The sequence below is a fragment of the Octopus bimaculoides genome, chromosome 4, assembly GCF_001194135.2.
Source record: "Octopus bimaculoides isolate UCB-OBI-ISO-001 chromosome 4, ASM119413v2, whole genome shotgun sequence".
NCBI lineage: Eukaryota > Metazoa > Mollusca > Cephalopoda > Octopoda > Octopodidae > Octopus > Octopus bimaculoides.
In genome coordinates this window covers 21,254,728-21,277,791 of record NC_068984.1, presented here as the reverse complement: position 1 = coordinate 21,277,791, position 23,064 = coordinate 21,254,728, and the positions used below count along the sequence as shown (strand labels likewise).

Here is a 23,064-nt window from a genome sequence, read left to right as displayed (position 1 = left end):
AATATATTTGTTTTCTTTCTTTCTTTCTTTTTCTTTGTTTGTTTGTTTCTTTCTTTCTTTCTTTCTGTGTTTCTTTGTTTCTGTATTTCTTTCTTTCTTTCTTTCTTTCTTTCTTTCTTTCTTTCTTTCTGTACTTTCTTTCTTTCTTTCTGTACTTTCTTTCTTTCTGTACTTTCTTTCTTTCTGTACTTTCTTTCTTTCTTTCTTTCTTTCTTTCTTTCTGTACTTTCTTTCTTTCTTCATTTCTTTCTTTCTTTCTTTCTTTCTTTCATTCTATACTTCTTTCTTTCTTTCATTCTATACTTCTTTCTTTCTTTCTTTCTTTCTTTCTTTCTTTCTTTCTTTCTTTACCAGTTCGAAGAGGTTTTGGTTGATTCTATTGACTCCTTTCATCTCCTTTTATTGAATTTTCGAGCCATGTTTTTGACACAATGGGACATAAACAGACACAGCTGAACTCATCAGTTCACACCTGTAAACTTAGATAGGGACATCCCCTCACATACACACTACGTGTGTGTGTGTGTGTGTGTGTGTGTGCGTGCGTGTGTGTAATTGGCTTCTACACACAACCGAATTCCATTCATAAAGTACATTTCAGTAGAAGACACTTGCCCAAGGTACCAAACAATGGGATTGAATCCAGAACCATGTGGTTATGAAGTAAACTTTTTTATCACACAGAAGTGTTATTACTTTCATTTTTTTTTTTTTTTTTTTTTTTTTTTTACTGAAAATATTTATGTAACAAATTCTTAATACATCAAACTAGATGGAGGAAAAAGACAAGAAATCTGCCACCCCTACAAAACAATTGTCTCTTTTATCAAATATTTTTAAGTAATTTTTTTTCAATGTATATTAATTATTTAATTTATAAGAGCAAAATTGTTGGAAAGTCTGTCAAAATGTCATGCGGTATATCTCCTAGTTCTTAATGTTCTAATGAAGGCATGTCACTTAGTGGGTACATATTCAGCTCACAATCATAAGGCCCTGAGTTTGATTCTCTGTGGTGTGTTGTGTCCTTGAACAAGACACTTTATTTCATGTTACTCCAGTGCACTCAGCTGGCTAAAATTAGTACCTGTATTTCAAAGGGCCGGCCTTTTCATATTCTGTCACACTCAATCTCCCTGAGAACCAAGTTAGGGGTATTTGTTTCTGTCGTGTGCTGAACCACTTCCATGTTAATTTCATAAGCCGGCTGTTCCGTTGATCAGGTCAACTGGAACCGTTGTTGTTGTAACTGATGGAGTGCCAGTTAATGTTCTGTATTCAAATCCTGCTGGGACCAACTTTGTCTTTCATCTCTTTGGTGGTGGTTGGGAAATCGATAAAATAAAGTAGCAGTCAAGTACTGGGGGTGGGAGTGGGGTGATGTTAATACCCCACTCCTACAAATTTCCGGTCATATGATAATATTGGAAACAATTGATTCATTAATTTATCTAAAATTTTAATCACTCCATATTTATAAATGCAGTCCATTCTTGTTTTGAAACTGTTTTGATGATGATGATGATGATGATGGTGGTGGTAGCAAAAGTGAGTTTTGAGAGTTTTGAATATAAATTTTGAAACAAGGCCAGCAGTTATTTAGAGGGGAGAGGTGAGCTGATTACAGTGACCTCAATACATTACTAGTGATTTATTTAATTGACCCTGGAGAAATAAAAGACAAATTTGACCTCATTGGGTTTTGAACTCAGAACACAAAGAGCTGGAAGGAACACTCCAAAGTGTTTTCTCCTATGCTGTAATGATTTTGCAATAATAATATTAGTTATAGTAGTAATAATTTTGTTCTTCATATTTTGTCTTTGTTTAATATTATCAGAATTCTTAGCAGTAATATTATCAAAATTCTTTGTGATTTTTTGTTCCGAGTTCAAATTCTGCCAAGATTGACTTGTGCCTATTGTACAAACATCATCATCATCATCGTTTAACATCCACCTTCCATGCTGACATATTATTATTATTGAGTGAGAGAGCAGTGGATGCCATCAAAGTGATACTAGGGTTAAAATATACGAAGCCCAGTATACCCATCATGACTACCCGTCTGATAAGGGTGCACCAGGCACATGCATCACAACCATATGTGCGTGACATGGTGCTCTCATATCAAGATAAACAGTGCATGACCTTGCAGGTGAGGCCCAGTTAGAATTTTCTTCAGGCCCATCCTGCTCAAAAGGTCCCAGAATAAGGGTTGTTTAAGGATGTTGAATGAAACACCCATATTTCCAAAAGTGAATTATTCAAGCCTCAAAGAATTCCTCTCAACACATGGCTATGATGCTCCCCCACTACTTCTGCTCGTGATCAGAGATGCACATATCGGCAGCCACTAAGGGACATGCTCAACTGGTTAAGGTCAAACAAAAAATTTGTTCTATTGAGCAGAATATTTGCTGTAGTCCATCTTTTATATCAAGACAAAACAATGTACATTATTATTATTATTCACACTCTTTAATCGCACTCCTGTCACAATATCCTGTCACTTATGACATTTGAACCTCAAGGGTATGGCCTGGCACTTGCCACTATTTATATCTGTCTCTCTTCCTTTACTCAACCATCTCATGTATACTCTGATCCCCTTTCCTTGTAGGTATGCCTGGCATTTTGCCACTATTTCCATCTGCGGTCTCTCTGTCTCTCTCTCTCTCTCTCCTGCACTTCCCTCAGGTTGGGCTACTGTGTATTTTCTTTGCGGTAGCACACCTGTTTCTGTCTTCATTCCTGATATTTCTCTCTCCGGCTGGGTAACCTTGAACTTCCTCAACAGTAAGACACCTGTATCTGTCTCACTATTAGCTTTTTCATCATCACCTCTTCCAGTGCATCCTGCCCTCTTAAAAGTTTTTGTATTGCAAGTACTTGGTGACCCTGTCAGTGTAGGTGCCACTTAAAAGCACCCAGTCAACACTGTAAAGTGGTTGGTGTTTGGACAGGTATCCAGCTGTAAAAGACTTGTCAAAACTGACCTCACTTGTGCTTATGTCACATAAAAAGCACTAAGTCCAATCCGTTGAGTGGTTAGTGTTATGAAGGACATCCAGCTGTAAAAATTCTGCCACAACAGTCACAGAAGTCTGGTGCATGCTTCTGCCTGGCCAGCTTTCGTGGTACTGTCCCACCCATGCTAGCATGGAACACGGACGTCAAATGATGATGATGATTATCATTATTATTATTATTATTATTATTTATATTTGATGTCCTTACTACTATCTCAAGTTTCTTTGTGTGAAGAAAGCATGCATAAGCACAGAAACACAGAAACATTTCTGAAAGAACCAGTTGAAATTCAGATCTACACCATGTGGTTATATGTGCACCATTGAGAATGCCTCCATGGTAGTCTTGAACAACTTGCAATCTGTAGTACCACTTACTGAATGGTACACTTAACCAAAAATTACTTTGAAAGTTTTAATAATGCAGCCCACCAGATGATGAGCCATGTCTCATGCAGCCCTCTTTTCTGCTCTATGGAGTCTTTTGACTTGCTAGAAATAGTAGCTAAATAATCCTTAAATCACACCCTACTGTCTTAAATAAGGAAATGGTGTATTAGATATGATGTAGTCCTGGATACCTTTAAAAAAGGCAGGATGGTCATGCTTTTGATGCCATTCATCTTCTCGGGTCAAGGTTCACCTATTTTTAAACAATCAATGTCCAACTACATTAGCTTTATGTCATTGACAAAATTCTACTTTTCCATTCTATTTTATAACCCTGTAATGCTCACATGTTTCATAGTGGAAGTGGTGGATGGGGGTTGATGAGGGTGGGTATGGATGGACCCATTAGAATGTCAGTGCTTCATTATTCTCAGTAGAGGCAAATACAATTAAGTTTTGAATGCAAAAGCTTTAACCCTTTTTTTTTCTCTCCTCTCCTTCTGGTTCTTTTGTTTGCTTTAGCCATTGTGGCTAAGGTCATGCTAGAGCACCTCTTTTGAAAAGCAGGAAAATGGATATATATATATATATATATATATATATTCCAGTTGGTTTACATGATTCTAGCTTTTCTTCTTTCTAATCCTCCTCTCACTTCACTAGTGTGTGTGTGCGTGTGTGCACATGCACATATGTGTATTGCTGTGCAGATATTGAGAACATAACGACAAATTTAGTTTAATCATGCTAGCAATATAATTGAATATTATATATTTATGTTTCCAATATTTCAAGCATTCTAAAACAAACTGAGTGAATTTATTATAGAAAGCTTCACATGAATAAAATGTGAGTGACTTAGCAGCCTAAAGCTGAAAATTTCTTTCAATCTATTTCTATTCTCTGTTTCTCTCTGTGTTAAGATGACTTAGTTGTTGTTTTTGTTGTTTATCCTGGCACAGCTCTGATCCATCAGACCTTGTGTCAAAGATATCCCAGCCATGCCAGCCTATCTTTTATTCAGTTATAATCTACCAAGGATTGCATTATACAATTTGTCCTTTATTTTAAAATGCTTAGAGTGTGATTTAAAGCAGATCTGGTTGCTTTTTCTAGAATGATTGAACGACCATGTAGATCAGGGCTGGCCAACCTAAGGCCTGCAGGCAGCATGTGGTCCACAGACTTTCATCTTGATACTTTCTTGAAATTGGTTTATTTAAACAAACATTTTAAAAATTTTATCAAAAATTAAAGAATGAAAAGTAAAAAAGAAAGATACTACTGTTTTTGCAACAAAGATATTTCATGTCAAATCAGCGATAATTCATTCATTATTGTAATAATAGCATGAGAAAGCAAAATGCTTTCAATTCTGTCAGTATACGAGCGGCCCTCAAAAGACTTTGTGTGATTAAAGTGGTCCACAATGTAATTTGAGTTGGTCAGGCCTGATGTAGACATTCTCTCATCAGCTGAAGGATTAGTGTTGGAATCCTGTCAAAGGGCTAACAAATGCCAGTTATAAGGGTTTCTCCTTGCTCAGTACTTCTCTTGCAGTTGTCTTTCTAGGAAGATGGCATCAGGTGTTTCTCCTCTTGGCACAAACCTGAACTACATCTATATAAGCTAATTCTCTTTTTAATCAGCTGTGCTAGCGCTGTTTCCAAAATATTCATGACCTGTTTGACAGTTTTATGTGTCTGTAATTGTTTCTCTCTGTTGCATCTCTTTTGCTCTTACAGCTGTCGACATTGGTGCTGCTGTGCCAGTCATTGGGTATGATACCTTCTTGAATTATCTTGATCAGCTAGCATGTGATATACTCCACCAGATATTTTAACCATCTCAGTGACTTTTCTTGATGAACCATCTGCCTCTTTTGCCTTCATATCCATAATTGCACATGGAATCATACTTGAATTGCTAGTTCCTCTCTTGAGTCTACACGAGGTCAATCTTCTCTCTTTTATGCATACTTGTCCATTAGCAAATTCATCTAACAATGACCTTTCTTTCCAGCATCAGTAAGAGTTTCATTCTGTACACATTTCTCCCTAGCCATATCACCAATCTCTTCAATACATTCTTTCTAGAACATTGTCTTGGAAATGGGAACACCTCGTGATCTTTGTGCTGTAGAATAATGGCAATCTTTTTATTTTTTACTTCTCACCTTGCTAACTGTACTTGATGTTTAGCATATAGTATTTGTCTTTATAAAATGCAGCAGATAGGATTGGGTAGGGTCGTGGTAAGAGGGAGAGAGCAGGAAGCACCAGACATATTCATAGGAAACAGCTGCACATGTTGATATAGCTATCATCAATTTTCAGCCATCCACTGTAAAAAACTGCTTTCTTCTGTGTGAAAATTATTTTATTGTAATGAAACTTGTCTTGTTTTAGAAATGCAAATTCATTACTCTATATCTCTGTATTGAATGCAATGTATTTTTCGATATTACTTATCAAGCATTATCAGATGATTGTGGATATGTGTGTATGCATGTGTGTCTATGTATTTGTTTGTGTACATATATGTATGTGTAGGTATATTCATATCTGTATGTGTGTGTGTGTGTGTATATATAGTGACAGGAAAGCTGCTGCAGAGAAGTGTAGGCAGAACAGAAAGAACAATGCTTTGAAGCCCCTGGCACCTGCTACCATTCCCTGTCCCTACTGCAGCAGATCTTTCCAAGCACGGATTGGGCTTATCAGCCATCTCTGCACTCACCGATGATGACCTCCCCACCCACCCTCTAGGATGATCAGATGGTCCTCGTCGTTCCAATGGACAAACAACTCTGTGTGTGTGTGTGTGTGTGTGTGTGTGTGTGTGTGTGTGTGTGTGTGTGTGTGTGTGTGTGTGTGTGTGTGTGTGTGTGTGTGTGTGTGTGTGTTTAAAATCTGTAAGTCAGTAAAACAGGCACTTGTATATTTGTCAATAGAATGGGTGCATTAATCTTTATAGTATAGGTTCATTTCAGCAATTTTATCAATTGGTCTTGCACACAAATTAGGTAATCTACTGGAAATTAAAGGAGAATTTAGTGTTGTTAAACACTTTCTGCAAACAAATAGACACTCTTTGAGTTTCCTTTAGCTGTGTACTTCATATAAGGAAAATATTTGTAAGTCAGCTCACACTTGAGACTGAGGCCAGATGTAGAGGCGATGCAACATGTCCCCTTAATGGCTAGTGCAACACAGAAAGTGTCAAAGGATCCCAGTGAACATGCAGAAAACAGATGTGCAGAAGTATGTGGGTGTAAGAGAATGCTCTTCCAAGATCAGACTTAACAACCATAAGTCTTCCTTTAATCTCCAGGAAAGGCATAATGTCACAGCTTTGGTTAGTCATGTATGATTGTTGAGGGAAAGAACTATGGATTACTAAATCAAGTGGAGTGTACTGGAGAAGTGTGAGCGTCAGAAGGACCAGGCTATGCCTGGCCAATAAAATAACTTAAGAATTCTCTTCCTGTGGATATCTACATAAACTCACAAGAGCAATGTTTTCTGCTCATGCCCTCATGAAAGGAAGTATGTGACTGGTTACCTATGGGCACAATGATTATAAACGTTTGGATTTTCACCATTAGTTGTCCACACTCAGACATACACTCTTAAACACACATGTATGTATTCTTCTACTCATGGGCTTAGGATTGGTGCCTGCCCCATCCACACCTTCAACCCCCCCCCATACACACACACACACACACACACATCTCAACTCTGCACTGCCTGCATCAAAATCCTACTTTGCTTGCAGTAGGCACTCAGGCGTTGGTGTGGGGGAGGCATACCCCTCTTATCTTTTCCCAGGGATTGTTCCATGTTTCACAGCAACCACAAACTGGATGTGACACTTGCTTCCAGTAGTGGGGAGACTTTGCCATATTTCTAACTAGTGTAGTCTTAGGTAATCACCTAATTGCCTAATCTATGTGTGAAACCAATTCATAAGATCAGCTGAAAAACAATCTACAATACTGTATATTATAAAGATATATATATTAAATATAATGTAAAGCAGTGGAATAGCAGAAACAAAGTTAAGGCACAAAAAATATTTATTTCACTTCATAACAGAAAGGTTATATATTGAGTAATATTCGTGTGATTGACTGTTAAAAGTGTGAAGAAAGGGCTTTATTTGTTGATGGTTTAGGGTGCCATCTATTAGTTTAGCTCTGTCCTTAGAAAGTAAAATTAACCTTTTGGAGCTGCTTCATTGCTTAGGGCATGGGTTTTGCATCTTATATGTACATATATAGACTGGTAGATAAATATATATGCAAGTATACAAATATTGGTGATATGTGTATCTATGTGTGTGTGTGTATATGTATACTTTATATAGTGTGTATCACTATCATTTAACATCCATTTTTCATGGTGGTATGGGTTGGACTGCATCAAGCACCAATGTCTGCTTTGATATGGCTTCTATGGCTAGATGCCTTCCTAATGCCAACCACTTTACAAATTTCATCGAGTGCTTTTTATATGGCACTGTCTCTAGTGAAATACCTACTGCCTCAAGAAGTCTTGCCTAGCTTATGCCATCTTAAAAAAAAACAAACATAAAAATGGTGACTGATATATGTGGATAGATGCATGTGCATATATACCTATACATGTATGTATATATGTATATGTGTTCTGTATATGTAAGTAAATGTGATGTATATATCTTTGTGTGTGTGTTTGTATATATATGTTTACACACAAACACACTTACATACACACACATATGTATATGCATTCACATGATATGCAGATGCAAGATATCTTAGGTGCAGTGAGCTATGTAGACTATGGTATATGAAAAAATGTTCATTAAATGTCATTGCTATACACACACACACACACATATATATGATATTACAATCTGGCAATTTTCATTCAACTTATATTTAATAAAACACCTGACTATGCATTTGTGAATGTTTTGGATACACACACATACTTATGTATATACACACATCTATGTGTATATATGCATATATGTACATATACATATGTAGATGTGTGTGTAGGTATATATGCATGTGTGTGTGTGTGTGTGTGTATATATATATATATATGCATGTGTGTTTGTTTGTATGTGTATTTATATTTATATATATGTGTGTCCATATGTATTTATAAGTTTGTATGCATGTCTATATATACACATATATATATATACATACATACAAGAACTGTAAAACATGTAGCAACATATGTCACATATTATATAATACAAATATTAATTGATATAGAACTCAATAGATGGTGTTGTGGTGTTAGATGGTTATTATATCAAAACAAATGACAATTTACTGGGGTTTTGCCTGGTGGCTGACATGAGCTCATACTCTCTCTCTCTCTCTCTTACAAAAATGCATATACATGTATGGACACACGGTAAATGAATCTCTGTTGGTTTTAATGTTGGATATTCCAGTTGCTCGACTGGTCTCTGCTTTTTCTTCCAGTATAGTGTAAGCGGTTCAGTATTTCACAGAAGCTTTTATCTTTAATGTTATCTTCGTGCAGAAACCAGCAGTGTATGACAAAACTAGTGAAAGACTTTGAACACCAAACCTAACGTTTGCTAAGTGAACTTTTATAAATACTATCTAGATACTGCGGTTAAGTGGTTACATGTGTGTTTATAAACAAACACACATATAATCACTATGTATACATGCATGCACATGTATACATACACACGTGCTTTTCTTGGACATTTTCGTACTTCTCCCTCCAACTTTCCTCTTTCTGATAATGAACCATGTTCAAAATGTTATACACTCCTCTTTTTTTCATCTTAAAACGAGCATCAAACTAATACATTTAAGGTGTACGTTCTTCCTTTTGACGTTTATTTTTATTTGCCTGTATGTGTGTGTGTGTGTGTGTGTGCGTGCGTGCGCGTGTACACACGCACGCGCGCATGTGTACATGTGCTGGGTATAACAGCAAAAACAATACTTGAGAAATATATAACGCGGCATTCTCTCGCTCTCACTTAAGAAAGAGACAAGGTGAGAACGAGAGACCGGCGTGTTAAATTTTAGAGTGGAAGAGGTAGAAATGAGGGAGGGTCGTAGTTGATAAATGATAATCTTTGTATATTAGAGGGAGGGGCGAGAGAGTATTATCTTGAAGTTTTCACAAAGTAAAAGGTGAAAATTAGTGAGATAAAACGGATTGTTGGTGTTGGGGTTATTACCACATCTGGCTGTGCATGTTTTTGTTGTTGGTAAATATTTCTTTAACCTTTTATAATATTTTCTTTCTAAATTATCGTAGAGAAGAAAATGTATATCTCTGTCGCTCCATTTACCTACCTGTCTGTCTATTTGTGATTGTGTTGCCTGCCTATCTGTGTAAAATTATCGTTGATGTTGTTTTAATTAGAACCCAGGTCAGCCTTATGAAGAAAGCCACCCACCCGATACGTGCTCATTATCCGACATACTGTCTGTCTCTCTTTCGACGAGGTGTGATATCAGGCAGTTGTTCCCAACTTTTTCACTACCAATGACCCCTTTTAAATGAGTTTTCCCACTGATCCCTTTTAATATGCTTATCCTTATATATTATGCAATTTTGAATTTAGTGTACGGACCCCCCAGTACAACCTTTGCGGACCACAGGTTGGGAACCACTGATATAAGGGAATTTTGCGTTGCTCGTGTGCATAATTGTATATCGTTATTTCATTCAGTTGTACCTCTTCTTGCAACAGAATTTTCAGTAACCAAGTCATGGAGTTGGATAAAGAAACTTTCTAACACATCATAAGAAAAGTAAACATAACAGAACATAACTCTAGTTTGGCGTCCCATCCCTGACTTTGTTTCCTCGTAATTTTACATTTCTGAGGGTGTACTTAAGATTATTAACTTTAGCATTATTCACCCGCCCCGCCTTTTTTTTTCTTTCTTATTTTTATGTTTGAAATATTAGCTTTAGGTAATCTACACTCTCCAGTATTTCTGCACAATGCCATTTAAAATATGCATTTTATTGACTTTCTATAAAACGTCTGGAGAAGGCAGAAGAACGATTCGGAACTGGTGTGCAAAGACAAAAAAAAGAAAGGCCTTTTTAAAATTTTCTCTGTATTACTACCACAATCGGAATCTACACCGTTGAAAACCTGTTTGCAAATTTTCATCTTCAAAAATGTGTATTTTCCAGAAACTCAGGATGAAATAAGTTAATGGGAGCAAGGTGCATTAATCTGTAGTTTTGCGCTTGATAATTTGTATGTTTTTAAACAGCTAAAACAATTCAACTGCGATGTTTGTTTTAACGCGCTCTTATCAAAGTCACTTGCCAAACAAGTGCTCTTGAAATATTTTGGTTCATCTGTATGTGTGTGTGTGTATGTGCGTGTGTTTGTGCGCGTGCGCGCACGTTTTAGTTGTCTGTTCTTAGTGTCTATACGTGTATTTCAATTTATATTACCACGGTTAGAATACCTTGTAATGCGTATGTATACCTTCGTCTCTGATACCTGTCTAGGCATGTGTATATGTGTGATCTATGATATATTTCTCTTTTCTGTGTAGCAATAAGTTGGTTAAAAAGTCACAAGACTTAAGGTACATTTGATTTAATGTGTGTGTAAATGTGCTTTTTTATTTGTTTGTGTGTGTACGCATTAGGTGATGTGAACAGTTATGCAAAAATGAATTCTCATACGTATGTAGAGACCGCTCCACATATGCGTATATAATACTTTATTTTGTTTGCTGTGTGTTTTACATGCTGACATTGTATATGTAAAACCTATTTATGTTTGTATCAAGTCACAAGACAGTGTTTGTGTATGCAAGTGTTTGACAGTGTCTATTCAGTTTGCTCCACACACGTCTACGTACGAATGTATATATGGTTATGCGAACGTTTCACAGGTAGTAACTTAAAAAGTTCCTGTCTGACAATATACATGCTCACACACATACATAGCCTTGTGATTTTTGATACACACACAGTCATGTAACCTGATACACACACGCACACAGACTGTATATGCATTTTTAAAATTTTCATCGATGCATGTCTATCTACCTGCGTGTATGTTTTTCCACCATCCCCCCTCTCTCTCTCTCTGTATAAATGTGTGCTGCGTACGTGTCTATTATATCCATACACGCATATGTATGCATAATATTTGTATGGTATCTTGTATGCATATATCTCTTTGTACATATATTAAGTGCTGTTATATCTACATGGGTCTGAGTGTGTGTGTGTGTGTGTGTGTGCGAACACTTCTGTTACAATATTTCCTGCTTTACGTCCTTTTGTTAAGCCCATAGGTTTATTATACGTGTATTGGCTATCCAGCTGGCAACACACTTTCTCACTCGTTTTACTCTCTCTCTCTCTCTCTTTCTATATACAAATACATGTACACACTCAAATGTATACATGGTTGTATTTATGGCTTGTCTGTCTTTGTGTGTGTGTATGTATGCATATATATATATTTATCTATCAGCTTTTAAAATACTATTTTTATTTACAGAATTATATATATATATATATATATATATATAATTTTTTGTTTCAGTCATTGGACTGCGGCCATGCTGGTGTACCGTGTTGATGGGATTAGTCAAATAAGTTGACCCCCTGTGTTTACTTTTTAACCTAGTTCTTATTTCATACCTCTGTTTTGCTGAACCGCTAAATTACAGGTAGGTAAACAAACCAACAGTGGTTGGAGACAAATACAAAGAATCGCGCATAGATGTATGCACGCGCACGCCCACACATAATATACGGTGGGCTTCTTTCACTTTCCGTCTACCAATTCAACTCACAAGGCTTTGCCCGTTCCACTGCTATAGTAGAAGACACTTGCTTAAGGGGTGCTGTGCAATGGACCCAAAGAAGCAAATACTCTTTACTCTCTTTACATGTTTCAGTCATTTGACTGCGGCCATGCTGGAGCACCACCTTTAGTCGAGCAAATCGACCCCAGGACTTATTCTTTGTAAGCCTAGTACTTATTCTATTGGTCTCTTTTTGCCGAACCGCTAAGTGACGGGGACATAAACACACCAGCATCGGTTGTCAAACAATGCTAGAGGGACAAACACAGACACACAAATACACACACACATATATATATGTACATATATACGACGGGCTTCTTTCAGTTTCCGTCTACCAAATCCACTCACAAGGCTTTGGTTGGCCCAAGGCTATAATAGAAGACATTTGCCCAAGGTGCCATGCAGTGGGACTGAACCCGGAACCATGTGGTTGGTAAGCAAGCTACTTACCACACAGCCACTCCTGCGCCTAATCCATACATGGCTCTCTCTCTCATACATTTTTGTGGTAAGGTGTAAACTTGCTGGTCTCTTATGACCTATTGCCCTCACATCACAGGATCCTATTCAGGAGGTAAATCTCTCTCCCTCCCCCTAATTGGTTGAATTTTCACTAGTTCACTGACAGCATCCGTCTACACGCTACCTACTCCTTGACTACTGAGTGCTTTTCCTCTTATTACTCATTGACTACTCCTTTGCTGCTCACTGTATTACTCACTAGAGTTACCTCATTGCACCAGGAACTTGGAACTTCTGTAGCCAATGAGGGAGTATCTATGTGATGGCTGGAGATGCTAGAAATAACAGTTAGACCTTTGTCTAATTACTTGCCCTACCTTCTTTAAAAAAAAAAAAGGTGAAGGACAGACTCTCTCACTCACTCTCACATGTATTTATTTATTCTTTATTTGTCTGTCATTGGACTGCAGCTATACTGGGGTACTTCCTGGATGGGTTTTGTTGTGATATCAACCCTGGTACTTATTTGAAGTCTGATAATTATTCCATCATTCTCTTTTTTGAACTGTTTGGTTATGGGGGCCACAAACAAACCGATAACAAATTTCGAGCTGTGAGAGACAAATGCAAAAACACATACATATACACATACAACACACCATAAATCAAATTCTATTCTATACTATTTATATACTGACAAAACCTGGGCTTCTCTTGATGGACTGTTTCCCGATTTGTTGACTGCTCTTCAGAGAAGTACTTGGCTTCATCACCAGTAGCTTAATAAACCAGTCATAAATTAGGCTGGCAAATTAGTGGATAGTCTAATTTGGATATTTGTGCATTTAACAGCTCATTATTAACCCTTTCGCATTCAGATTACTGTCAAATGTAATGCTTATTTATTACCATTGTTTTGAATTAATCATGCATTATCTCATAGCTTCAAAATTTCAAAGTTATGTTTATTTTTAGAATGACATTATAGGGTAGGTGTGAAAGGTTGAATCTAGTCAGTTTGAGCATAAAACAGGTAGAATATTTTGGGCCAGACATGACTGCTTTAAATGCTTGAGAATTAATTAAACAATATATATGGTATGTAAAAAGCATCATTTGAGCATAATCAATGCCAGTGCCACATAAAAGGCACCATTCAAGCGTGGTCGATGCCAGTGCCGCCTGACTGGCACCTGTGCTGGTGGCACATAAAAAGCACCATTCAATGTTGCCTGACTGGCCCCCATGTCGGTGGCATGTAAAACGCACCCACTACACTCCCAGAGTGGTTGGCATTAAGAAGGGCATCCAGCTTTAGAAACCTTGCCAGATCAGATTGGAGCCTGGTGCAGCCTCCTGGCTTGCCAGTCCTCAGTCAAACCATCCAACTCATGCCAGCCTGGAAAGCGGACATTAAATGATGATGATGATGATACAACATAAATTAGATCTGAAATGTTCTTTCTGTCTCATACTCACCTTTGGCACACTCCCAAATATACTTACATACCCTGTCTAATCCACTGTTCTACTTCACTAACATCCACCTCCCTGTGACTTGAGGAACATCCTGACACATCTTCATCACCAACTTTTGTATCTCTCTCTCTCTCACTTTTTCTAACTGGGATAGCCAAGGTAGCTGTTTTTGTCCCTCTATCATATTTTAACCTCCCATCACTTGGGACAAAGCCATTCCCTCAGTACAATTTCCCTACTCAATTGAGTGATCTTGACTTCTGAATTTTTTGGTGACCTCACTGTTATTGATGCCATGAAAAAAGCTGCCAGTGCTCCTTGTAAAGTTGTTGATATTATGGAGGGCATCCAGCATTAAAAACCATGCCAAAGCAGACAATGGAACATGATATAACCCTCTACTTCACTGGCTCCTGTTAACAACCACTCCAAGAGTGTAGTGGGTGCTTTTTCATGCCACCAGAAAAGGGGCCCAAGTGAGACCCTAGTCATGGCTGATGCTGGTGTCAGGTCAATGGCACCCATGCCAGTGACATGTAAAAAGCACCCTCTGCACTCTTGGAATGGTTGGTATCAGGAAGGGCATCCAGCCATAGAAACCTTGTCAAATCAGATCGGAACCTGGTGCAACTTACCAGTTTTCAGTCAAACCATCCAACCCATGCCAACATAGAAAACGGACATTAAATAATGATGATGATATATATAGTAAATATGTAGATATATACAGATATATATATGTATGTATGTATGTATGTATGTATGTATGTGCATGTATCTACACTCACACATGGGTTGCCACAAGTTTTGACCAAATTCACTGACAAGGCATTGGTCAGCCTTCAGCGATCTTAGATGGCACAAACCCAAGATGCCACAGAGTAGTATTGATCTCACTACTACATGCTTGTTGAGCAAATACCTCAACCACACAACCATGATGGTTAATTCTGCCAACATTTCAATAGTCCAATTATGTTATGTAAGGAAACTACACATCTCTGATGATTTGCCAGTGTCTTCATTATCTAATTTACATAACATAACAAATAATCACCTTGTTTTAATGAAACATACTCAAGATAATGTCACTAAATAGCATATAAACAATCTCTCATCTTTAGTTTTCTTTTCCTCTCTCTTTCTTTCTCCGTACACACACACACGCACGCATGTGTGAAAAGTAGGGGATGATCAGGCCTGGAATGCTTTTTGATCATAGATCTGTTTGATCAACAACAATCAATTAACTGAAAGTCTACATAGCTCCTACCCCTGTCTCTCTACACTGTCTACCTACGCACAAACACCTTACATGCATGTAGTAAATGTCTCTTAACTTTATACATGACTAATTCTCTGCATGTTCAGTCTTGTTGATTTTATACTGTCGTTGAGGCTTCTCCATAATCTATATGTATGCATTATTATTTTATATTGGCTTTCCATGTTGCCATAGAGTGAACAGGTCATCGAGGTCTGGTTCAGTTGTTATTTGGAGTTACTGCCCTTTAAGATTCATGCCAGTCAGACTGAAATAAATGAGGTCAAATTGATAAACAGTTAAAAAGACCCTTGATGGTGGTGCCTGTTGAAAACTGAGAGACTATATACATATCTATGTATCTTGGTTTGTATATGTTACTCTGGTAAATATTCTTTTCTACTCTACACACAAGGCCTGAAATTTGGGGGGAGGGGGTGCAGTTAATTAGATTGACCCCCAGTACGTAACTGGTACTTAATTTATCGACCCTGAAAGGATGAAAGGCAAAGTCGACCTTGGCAGAATTTGAACTCAGAACGTAAAGACAGACAAAATACTGTTAAGCATTTCTGCCAGCTCACCGTCTTGTTACTCTGGTAAATATTGTCAGATATACTCCTTCCACACAACAACTTAACTGCTTTGGACTTATTAACATCACATTAGTTCTCATCACCACCACTTTCTAGTGTTTATATTTGATTTTTCAATGCTTTAAATGCTTATCTTATTTCTTTACTGCCCACAAGGGGCTACACACAGAGGGGACAAACAAGGACAGACAAACAGATTAAGTCGATTATATCGACCCCAGTGCATAACTGGTACTTATTTAATCGACCCCAAAAGGATGAAAGGCAAAGTCGACCTCGGTGGAATTTGAACTCAGAACGTAGCGGCAGACGAAATACCGTTAAGCATTTCGCCCGGTGTGCTAACGTTTCTGCCAGCTCGCCGCCTTTTATGCTTATCTTGCTGATATTATACTGGTATTTGTGTGTATGTATGTGTTTGTGTACAGGATACATGTGTGTGTGTATGTGTATATATACTCATATACACATATATACATACGCATATATGTACAGCCAAAGGTGTACGTAAATACACATATACACATTTGAAGAAATAAAAAAATTTATCCTTTTAGTTTAAAGAGGAAGGGCAATGCCCATGACCTTTTTCGTGTCCTCTGAGAATGCTGTAAGGAAGGAAGGAAGGAGGCTATCCCAGAGTAGACTGGATACCCACTTTGCATGTATCCAGTAGAATGAACCCCACTGGAGGCGCGCCCAAGCCCTAGATGGTTGTAGTGAATTAGGTGATGGGTTACGACTGCCTCAAAGGACAGGAACGATAACTCTAGTAACTCTGACAGGCTTCCACTAGTAGTATCTATCATCGCCATCACTATCATCATCAGTATATATCTTTCATATTTCATGGTTGAAGACTTATCCAAATTACTGCACAGAAGCACTGGATCTGAAACTGCTTATGCACACAACCGTGATCTTTCTCACATATGCACACAATGGTAATTAAAGAAATAATTGATATATTCACCCACATCCAACATTATTTATTCTTTTGTTTGTTTTGTTTGTTTCTTTTTATTTTTACGTGTGTTTTTCCAAGTTAGCATGAGTTAGATGAATATATTGTTGAAGTCGACCTTAACCTGTTTTTCGAGTAAAGGTTCTCTTATTGCACTCAACTTTGAAAGCGTAGTCAGGGAAATGACAATGATGTCACTTGCTTACAGCCAATGATTTTTCAGAAGCAGAAATGTATAAATATACACGTGTACACACACGCATAAGCACGCACACACACTCACACACACACACACACATACATGTACACTCACGCATGTGCATGCACGCACACACACTTATATGCTGCCATACCTTATATATATCTGCTTCCACTCTCAACCACCTTTCACATTTGTCAACAGCTAACCCACCCACCTTTGTCCCTCACTATAACCACCACCATGTACCTTTGATTTCCATCTCATTCCCTGTACATCTCTCTCTCTCTCTCTCTCTCTCTCTCTCTCTCTCTATCTATCTATCTATCTATCTATCTATCTATCTCTCTCCTGCTGCAACTATTTTCTTAAGCAACTATCTTTTTATCTATCTAGGTTTATTATACTGCTGCTCTCTGCTCTTCCTATATTCACCCTGACTTTGAGAGATTTCTTCCACTTCACCCCCCCCCCTACTGACATTTGCCATTGACCACACTGCTACCCTGGTACATCATTCACTATATTAACCTTTACCCGCCACCATCTCTAACCGCCTGTCACTCTCTACTTACACCGTTATGAACTTGTCCATCCCCACTCCTGAGCTTTAGTCCATATTTTCTTTCACACTCACCTTCATGTACCTGGAGAATATGCTCTTACACCTAACCACCAACGTCTTTATCTACTCCCACTCACTCCTATATAATGTAAGAAGCTTCTGTGGAGATCTCTCTAATGCTAGTGTCACAAAAAAAAATGTCCCCAGTAAATTTTATAGTCGTTGCTGTTAGAGAGGGCATCCAGTAGCAGAAACCATGCCAAAGCAGACATTGGAGTTCAACACAGTTCTCCAGCTCATTGGATCCTGTCAAATCACTCAATCCATTCTAGCATGGAAAGCAGATATTAAATGATGATAATGATCATCATCATTTAACACCCGCTGAGTGGTTGGCGTTAGGAAGGGCATCCAGCTGTAGAAACTCTGCCAAATCAGACTGGAGCCTGGTGTTGCCATCCGGTTTCACCAGTCCTCAGTCAAATCGTCCAACCCATGCTAGCATGGAAAGCGGACGTTAAACGATGATGATGATGATGATAGATATATATATATATATATATATATACATGCAGGAAAAATAATCTAGAATCTTTGTCAAGTACTGGATCAATCCCAGAATCTAATCAGTTTGTTCCAGTCACGAGGCCAAACATCCCTAAAAATTTCATCTGAATCCATCCAGCAGGTCTTGAGATATCTTGTCCACGGACAAATAAACAATCAAATACGTCTGAAAACAATGCCCCCACCTTCGTTAAGGCAGAGGTAATAAAACATGTTTCCAAATTACCTGGGTGGGTGGGTGGTTGAGAGGAAGGAATATAATTTTACATGACTAATAGTAACAGCATAAACACCTATGACAACTAGTTCCTGTTATACTAAAATAAGTTTCTGATTCATTCTTTTTCTTTATAGATATTTCTGAGTCATTTTTACCATCTTATTAGTTACTGTTAGATAATATTGAGAGAATTATTTATTTTTAAATCTTTGTTTTTGTTTTTTTGTGCTCAAATGTCATGTTTTATTTATATCATTGTTTTTGGGGTGTTTTTGTGTATGTTTTTTTTTTTTTATAATCAAAGATAATTTGCTCTAGAAATAATTGACATTTGTGTGGAAATCATAGGTAATCTTCTCCAATAGATTACAAAAAATAACATGTTTTATGTGGATCAGTTTACTTATACATTTTAAAATTTATTTTACTAATTGATACTTATGATGTAATTTTGGCTGAATCGTTAGCACACCGTGCAAACTGCATTGTGGAATTTCGCCTCTGCCAAGGTTGACTTTACCTTTCATCCTTCCGGGGTCTATAAAATAAGTAGCAATTGAGCACCAGAGTCGATGTAATCGACTATCCCTCTTCCCCAAATTTCAGGCCTTGTGCTTATATTAAAAAGGATTATTATTATTGTTACTATTAACACACAGGACAAAATGCTTAGCAGCATTTCATTTGTCTTTACATTCTGAGGTCAACTTTGCCTTTCAGTCTTTTGGGTCGATAAAATAAGTACTAATTGAATACGGGGATCAATGTAATTGAGTGGCCCCCGTCCCCTAAAATGTCAGGTCTTGTGCCTATAGTAGAAAGGGTTATTAGCATTCTGGACAAAATGCTTAAATTTCTGGCCTTGTCCCTTAATTAGAAACTAATTATTTAAAATGGCAGTGGATTGACTGAATTGCTAAGAGCATTGGTTAAATACCTTTGCTGTCTTTGTTGAAGTTCTTTGCATTCAGAGTTCAAATCCTGCTGCAGCAGGTTCTTTTATTTTATTTTCACTATATATTCTTTCTTGATTATTATTCATTTCCATACATTTTCAAAGTTTTTCAATTTAGGTGTTGGCATAAAAAAGAAAAAAATTCTATAGATTTTGTGTGTATCTTGTGATGCAAGTTTGTGTTAGATATATAATTGTTTCTTAGGCACAAGGGTGTAGGGGATTCTGAATAGAGATAGCGCGTTTGTTATCTGACTGCTGCACCTTGCCAGGGATGGTCAGGTGGACAGGCATCACTGGTCCTCATTCAACTCCTAATTTCTCACTTGATGTTTCCTAGAACCACACGCCAGTACCCCACTTTTGCTGTTAGGCTAATCCAAGTGATGAGGCAGTGTTAACACTGCACCTGTAGGTGAAAATCTTCAAGTAAGTCTTCCCAAAGAGTGACTGGCCAGGGCAGAGAAACCTGCTTAAGTCAATGGCTAAGTGTTTGGGGCTAACCCAAGTGATGAAGCGGTGTTAAACTGCACCAGTAGGTGAAAGACTTCAAGTAAGTCTTCCCAAAGAGTGACTGGCCAGGGCAGAGGAACCTGTTTGGGTCAATGGCTAAGTGTTTGGGGCCTTGGCATGTCTTTGGTAGAAACGTACAGTTGTGGCTAACAACCTGGGGAGGAATGAGCACTACCAAGCTAACTTGCCAATAAATTCATGATGGTAACAACCAGACCAGAACCCCTACTGGATCAGTTGTTGCTCAGGTTAACATCAAAGACTGGGCAGGCCTCAATTTTGCTGACTCACAGAAGACTGAATGAAGTCTGGTAGCGATATCATCAACGGATGCCCCAAGGACCATGCAGTCAAGGGATAGAAAAGGGGAAGAGGAGGAAGGTACAAAGCTAGAAATTAGGGGTATGGTATTTGTTGATACCATTAACTCCAGTACTTGATGACTACTCTGAAAGGATAAAATGCATGTTGAGCTCAGAGGGATTTGAACTCAGAACATAACGAACCAGAAGATATACCACAAAGCATTTTTTTCCAAAGCTCTAGTAATTCTGCCAGCTCACAGCCTTTGTGTTGGATATATAATACACATTAATTGTATATGTCTAACACTTCTTGATATTTGGAGCTCATGCTATGATTTTTTCCTGTAAACATAAGCCTCACTTTGATATGAAAAAGAGCAACAGGTTCATAGATGTCAGTGGGTATGTTACTCAAATTAAATTGTCTATTAACATTTACTTCTATGTATATTGTTCTTTGATTCATCATTCTATAGTAGTAGTAGTTGTGTATTTTGATGGATGTGAGCTGCATAAACAGACCATTCTTTCTTTCTTTTTTATTGGGAATTAATCTGTTGAGAAGATACTACTTCTCACTCACATACTTTTTAAAGTAAAAATGCTTCATACTATAATATAAATTCTTCATACTACATCACTGTTCATAAAACCTGGGTCAACAAGTGTTATTTTTATTGTTTGTATTGTAGGTCATGGTCGATGAATTTTGTTGTATAGCATTGCTTGTACGCTGTTCATATTTGGTTGCATAATTGTGCAGATATTGCCGTGTGGTTAAGGTTGGTGCTATTGCATGGCACCTTGGGCAAGTGATTTTTACTGCAGATGCACTGAGTGGAATTTAGTTGACAAATACTGTGTAGAAAGTTCTTATGTGTAGTGTGTTGGTGTAGACTGGTGTCAAGCTGTGTCTCTTTATGTCAATAAACAGATATCAGTGAAATAAGATATATTTCAATACCAGAGCAAAATAAGTACTTGGGGGTGAATATGATAAACTAAAACCCTTGAAAGGGATTCTAATGACTGAAACTTTGTAACATGTAGGGTTTGTTTATAACAAATCATGATTTGTTTATTTGTTTCACCTCTTTGTGTTCTGAGTTCATATCCTACCAAAGCCTGCTTGTGGTGGGTAGGGGGAACTAAATCTGTTGCTCTGTTTAACACCATCAACCGGTTTTTGGATGCTTTTAGCAGAACCTATCTGTTGGCAAGCCAGATTCAAGCCAAGTCTTTGGTTTGAGAAAATCATCCTTCACTCACAGCAGATTTATAGACCCTAAAAAAGGATATGGGTACTTCTCTCTCTCTGTACTAAAAAGAATTTCTAAAAAGAGACCAGGAAGACAAAATATTTACTAGGAATATGTCTATCTACTTGGTTTGTTAATGTTATTCTTGGACATTGTGATGTTAGATTTAATTCATTTTTGTTTTAAGGCTCACTCATAAATGACATCCATGTTGTCATTTATCCTGTTTCTCTGTAATTCAGCCAATATCTCTCACTAGAAAAATAGTAAAATGGTTCTGAGATGGTTATGGATGGCCAGGTTATGAAATTAGTGGAATGGTTCCAAGATGGTTAAGTATAGCCAAGTTAGAAAACTTTGAATGATTCCAAGATTCTTAAGGATGGTTAAGTTAGAAAACTAATGGAATTGTTTCAAGATGATTGAGGGTAGTCAGGGCTAGAAAAATGTATCTGAAGTAATTCATTCCTATTACATATTATTTAAAGAGAAAAGGATTGGCTATATTCTCCTACAATGTGCATTTAGTATAGAAGTACATGGTTTAAAACCTTACTACGCCAATGTCATGTGTCTTTAAACAATTTGTGTGGCTGAAGTTCTGTTCCTTACTCCATTATCTGTTTAAAATGAGTATGTACCTTTGCTGACCACACCTAATTCCCCTACATGCAACTGCTCAAGCCTCAAAGGCTGTGGTTTATAGATACCCATCACATCACCTGATTGTATCCTTAGAAACTATGCATGTTTAATAGCTAATGATTTCAAGGGAATGTTCACACAACATATATATTACTTAATGTGCATGGAAAAACTCAACCTCCCTATCTTGCTTCATCTGGAAACTCTGGGACCAAAGAAACCACTTCCCTAGAATCACATGGAGCATCCTTGACATGGCTCCTTCTACCTCACTTTACCTGAAGCTCATAATTGCTAACTTTGCCTCTGTGAAAAGCTGCATATGTTGCAACAATCTGCATGCATCAGCAGGGAAGCTGATCTGTTGTTTTGGTTCCATCAAAGAAACACCCTACCAGTTAATTTCAAATCGTTAGCTACTAATACTCCAAAACCACCGCTTTAACTCTATCTGGTCCATGTACAAATACTTGGTAGACAACCTCTGTATACTCATAGTCCAATAGAAGCAGACCATGTAACCTGAAATTTCAGGCACAGGCACATATTTCTGGCTGATGCAACTGGGCACAAGCACACATGCATACAGAGTGTACTAGCCAAGACAGAAATCCTCAAGTATGACCTGACAAAGTAACAGATAAAATATCCAATTAATAGGTCACATAGAATCAAAGTAGCTGAGTAGATGTAGCACATTATTTTCATCTCAAAAGTCACAAGTTCAAATCCACTACAAGGGATTTTAATCATTGTATTTTATTTTCTGGTTATACACAGAATTCTATGTACTTT

At 37.6% G+C, this 23,064-nt stretch overlaps 1 protein-coding gene across 10 annotated transcripts in view; it reads left to right on the top strand.

Moving 5' to 3' along the window:
- The window catches only part of LOC106876309 (putative FERM domain-containing protein FRMD8P1), a 118,261-nt gene that overhangs the window by 69,969 nt on the left and 25,228 nt on the right, over window positions 1–23,064 (top strand). The window contains exon 1 of one of the 10 annotated variants that reach the window (XM_052966940.1): window positions 9,540–9,683. The exons of 8 other annotated variants lie outside the window; for them this stretch is intronic. Coding sequence is in view for 1 of the 2 variants with exons in the window: in XM_052966938.1 (XP_052822898.1) it covers window positions 10,918–10,921 (4 nt within the window). In the remaining variant the exon portion in view is untranslated. Of the gene's footprint in view, window positions 1–9,539; window positions 9,684–10,839; window positions 10,922–23,064 lie in introns of those variants that run through there. One more of the 10 variants, XM_052966938.1, reaches the window with a different exon arrangement.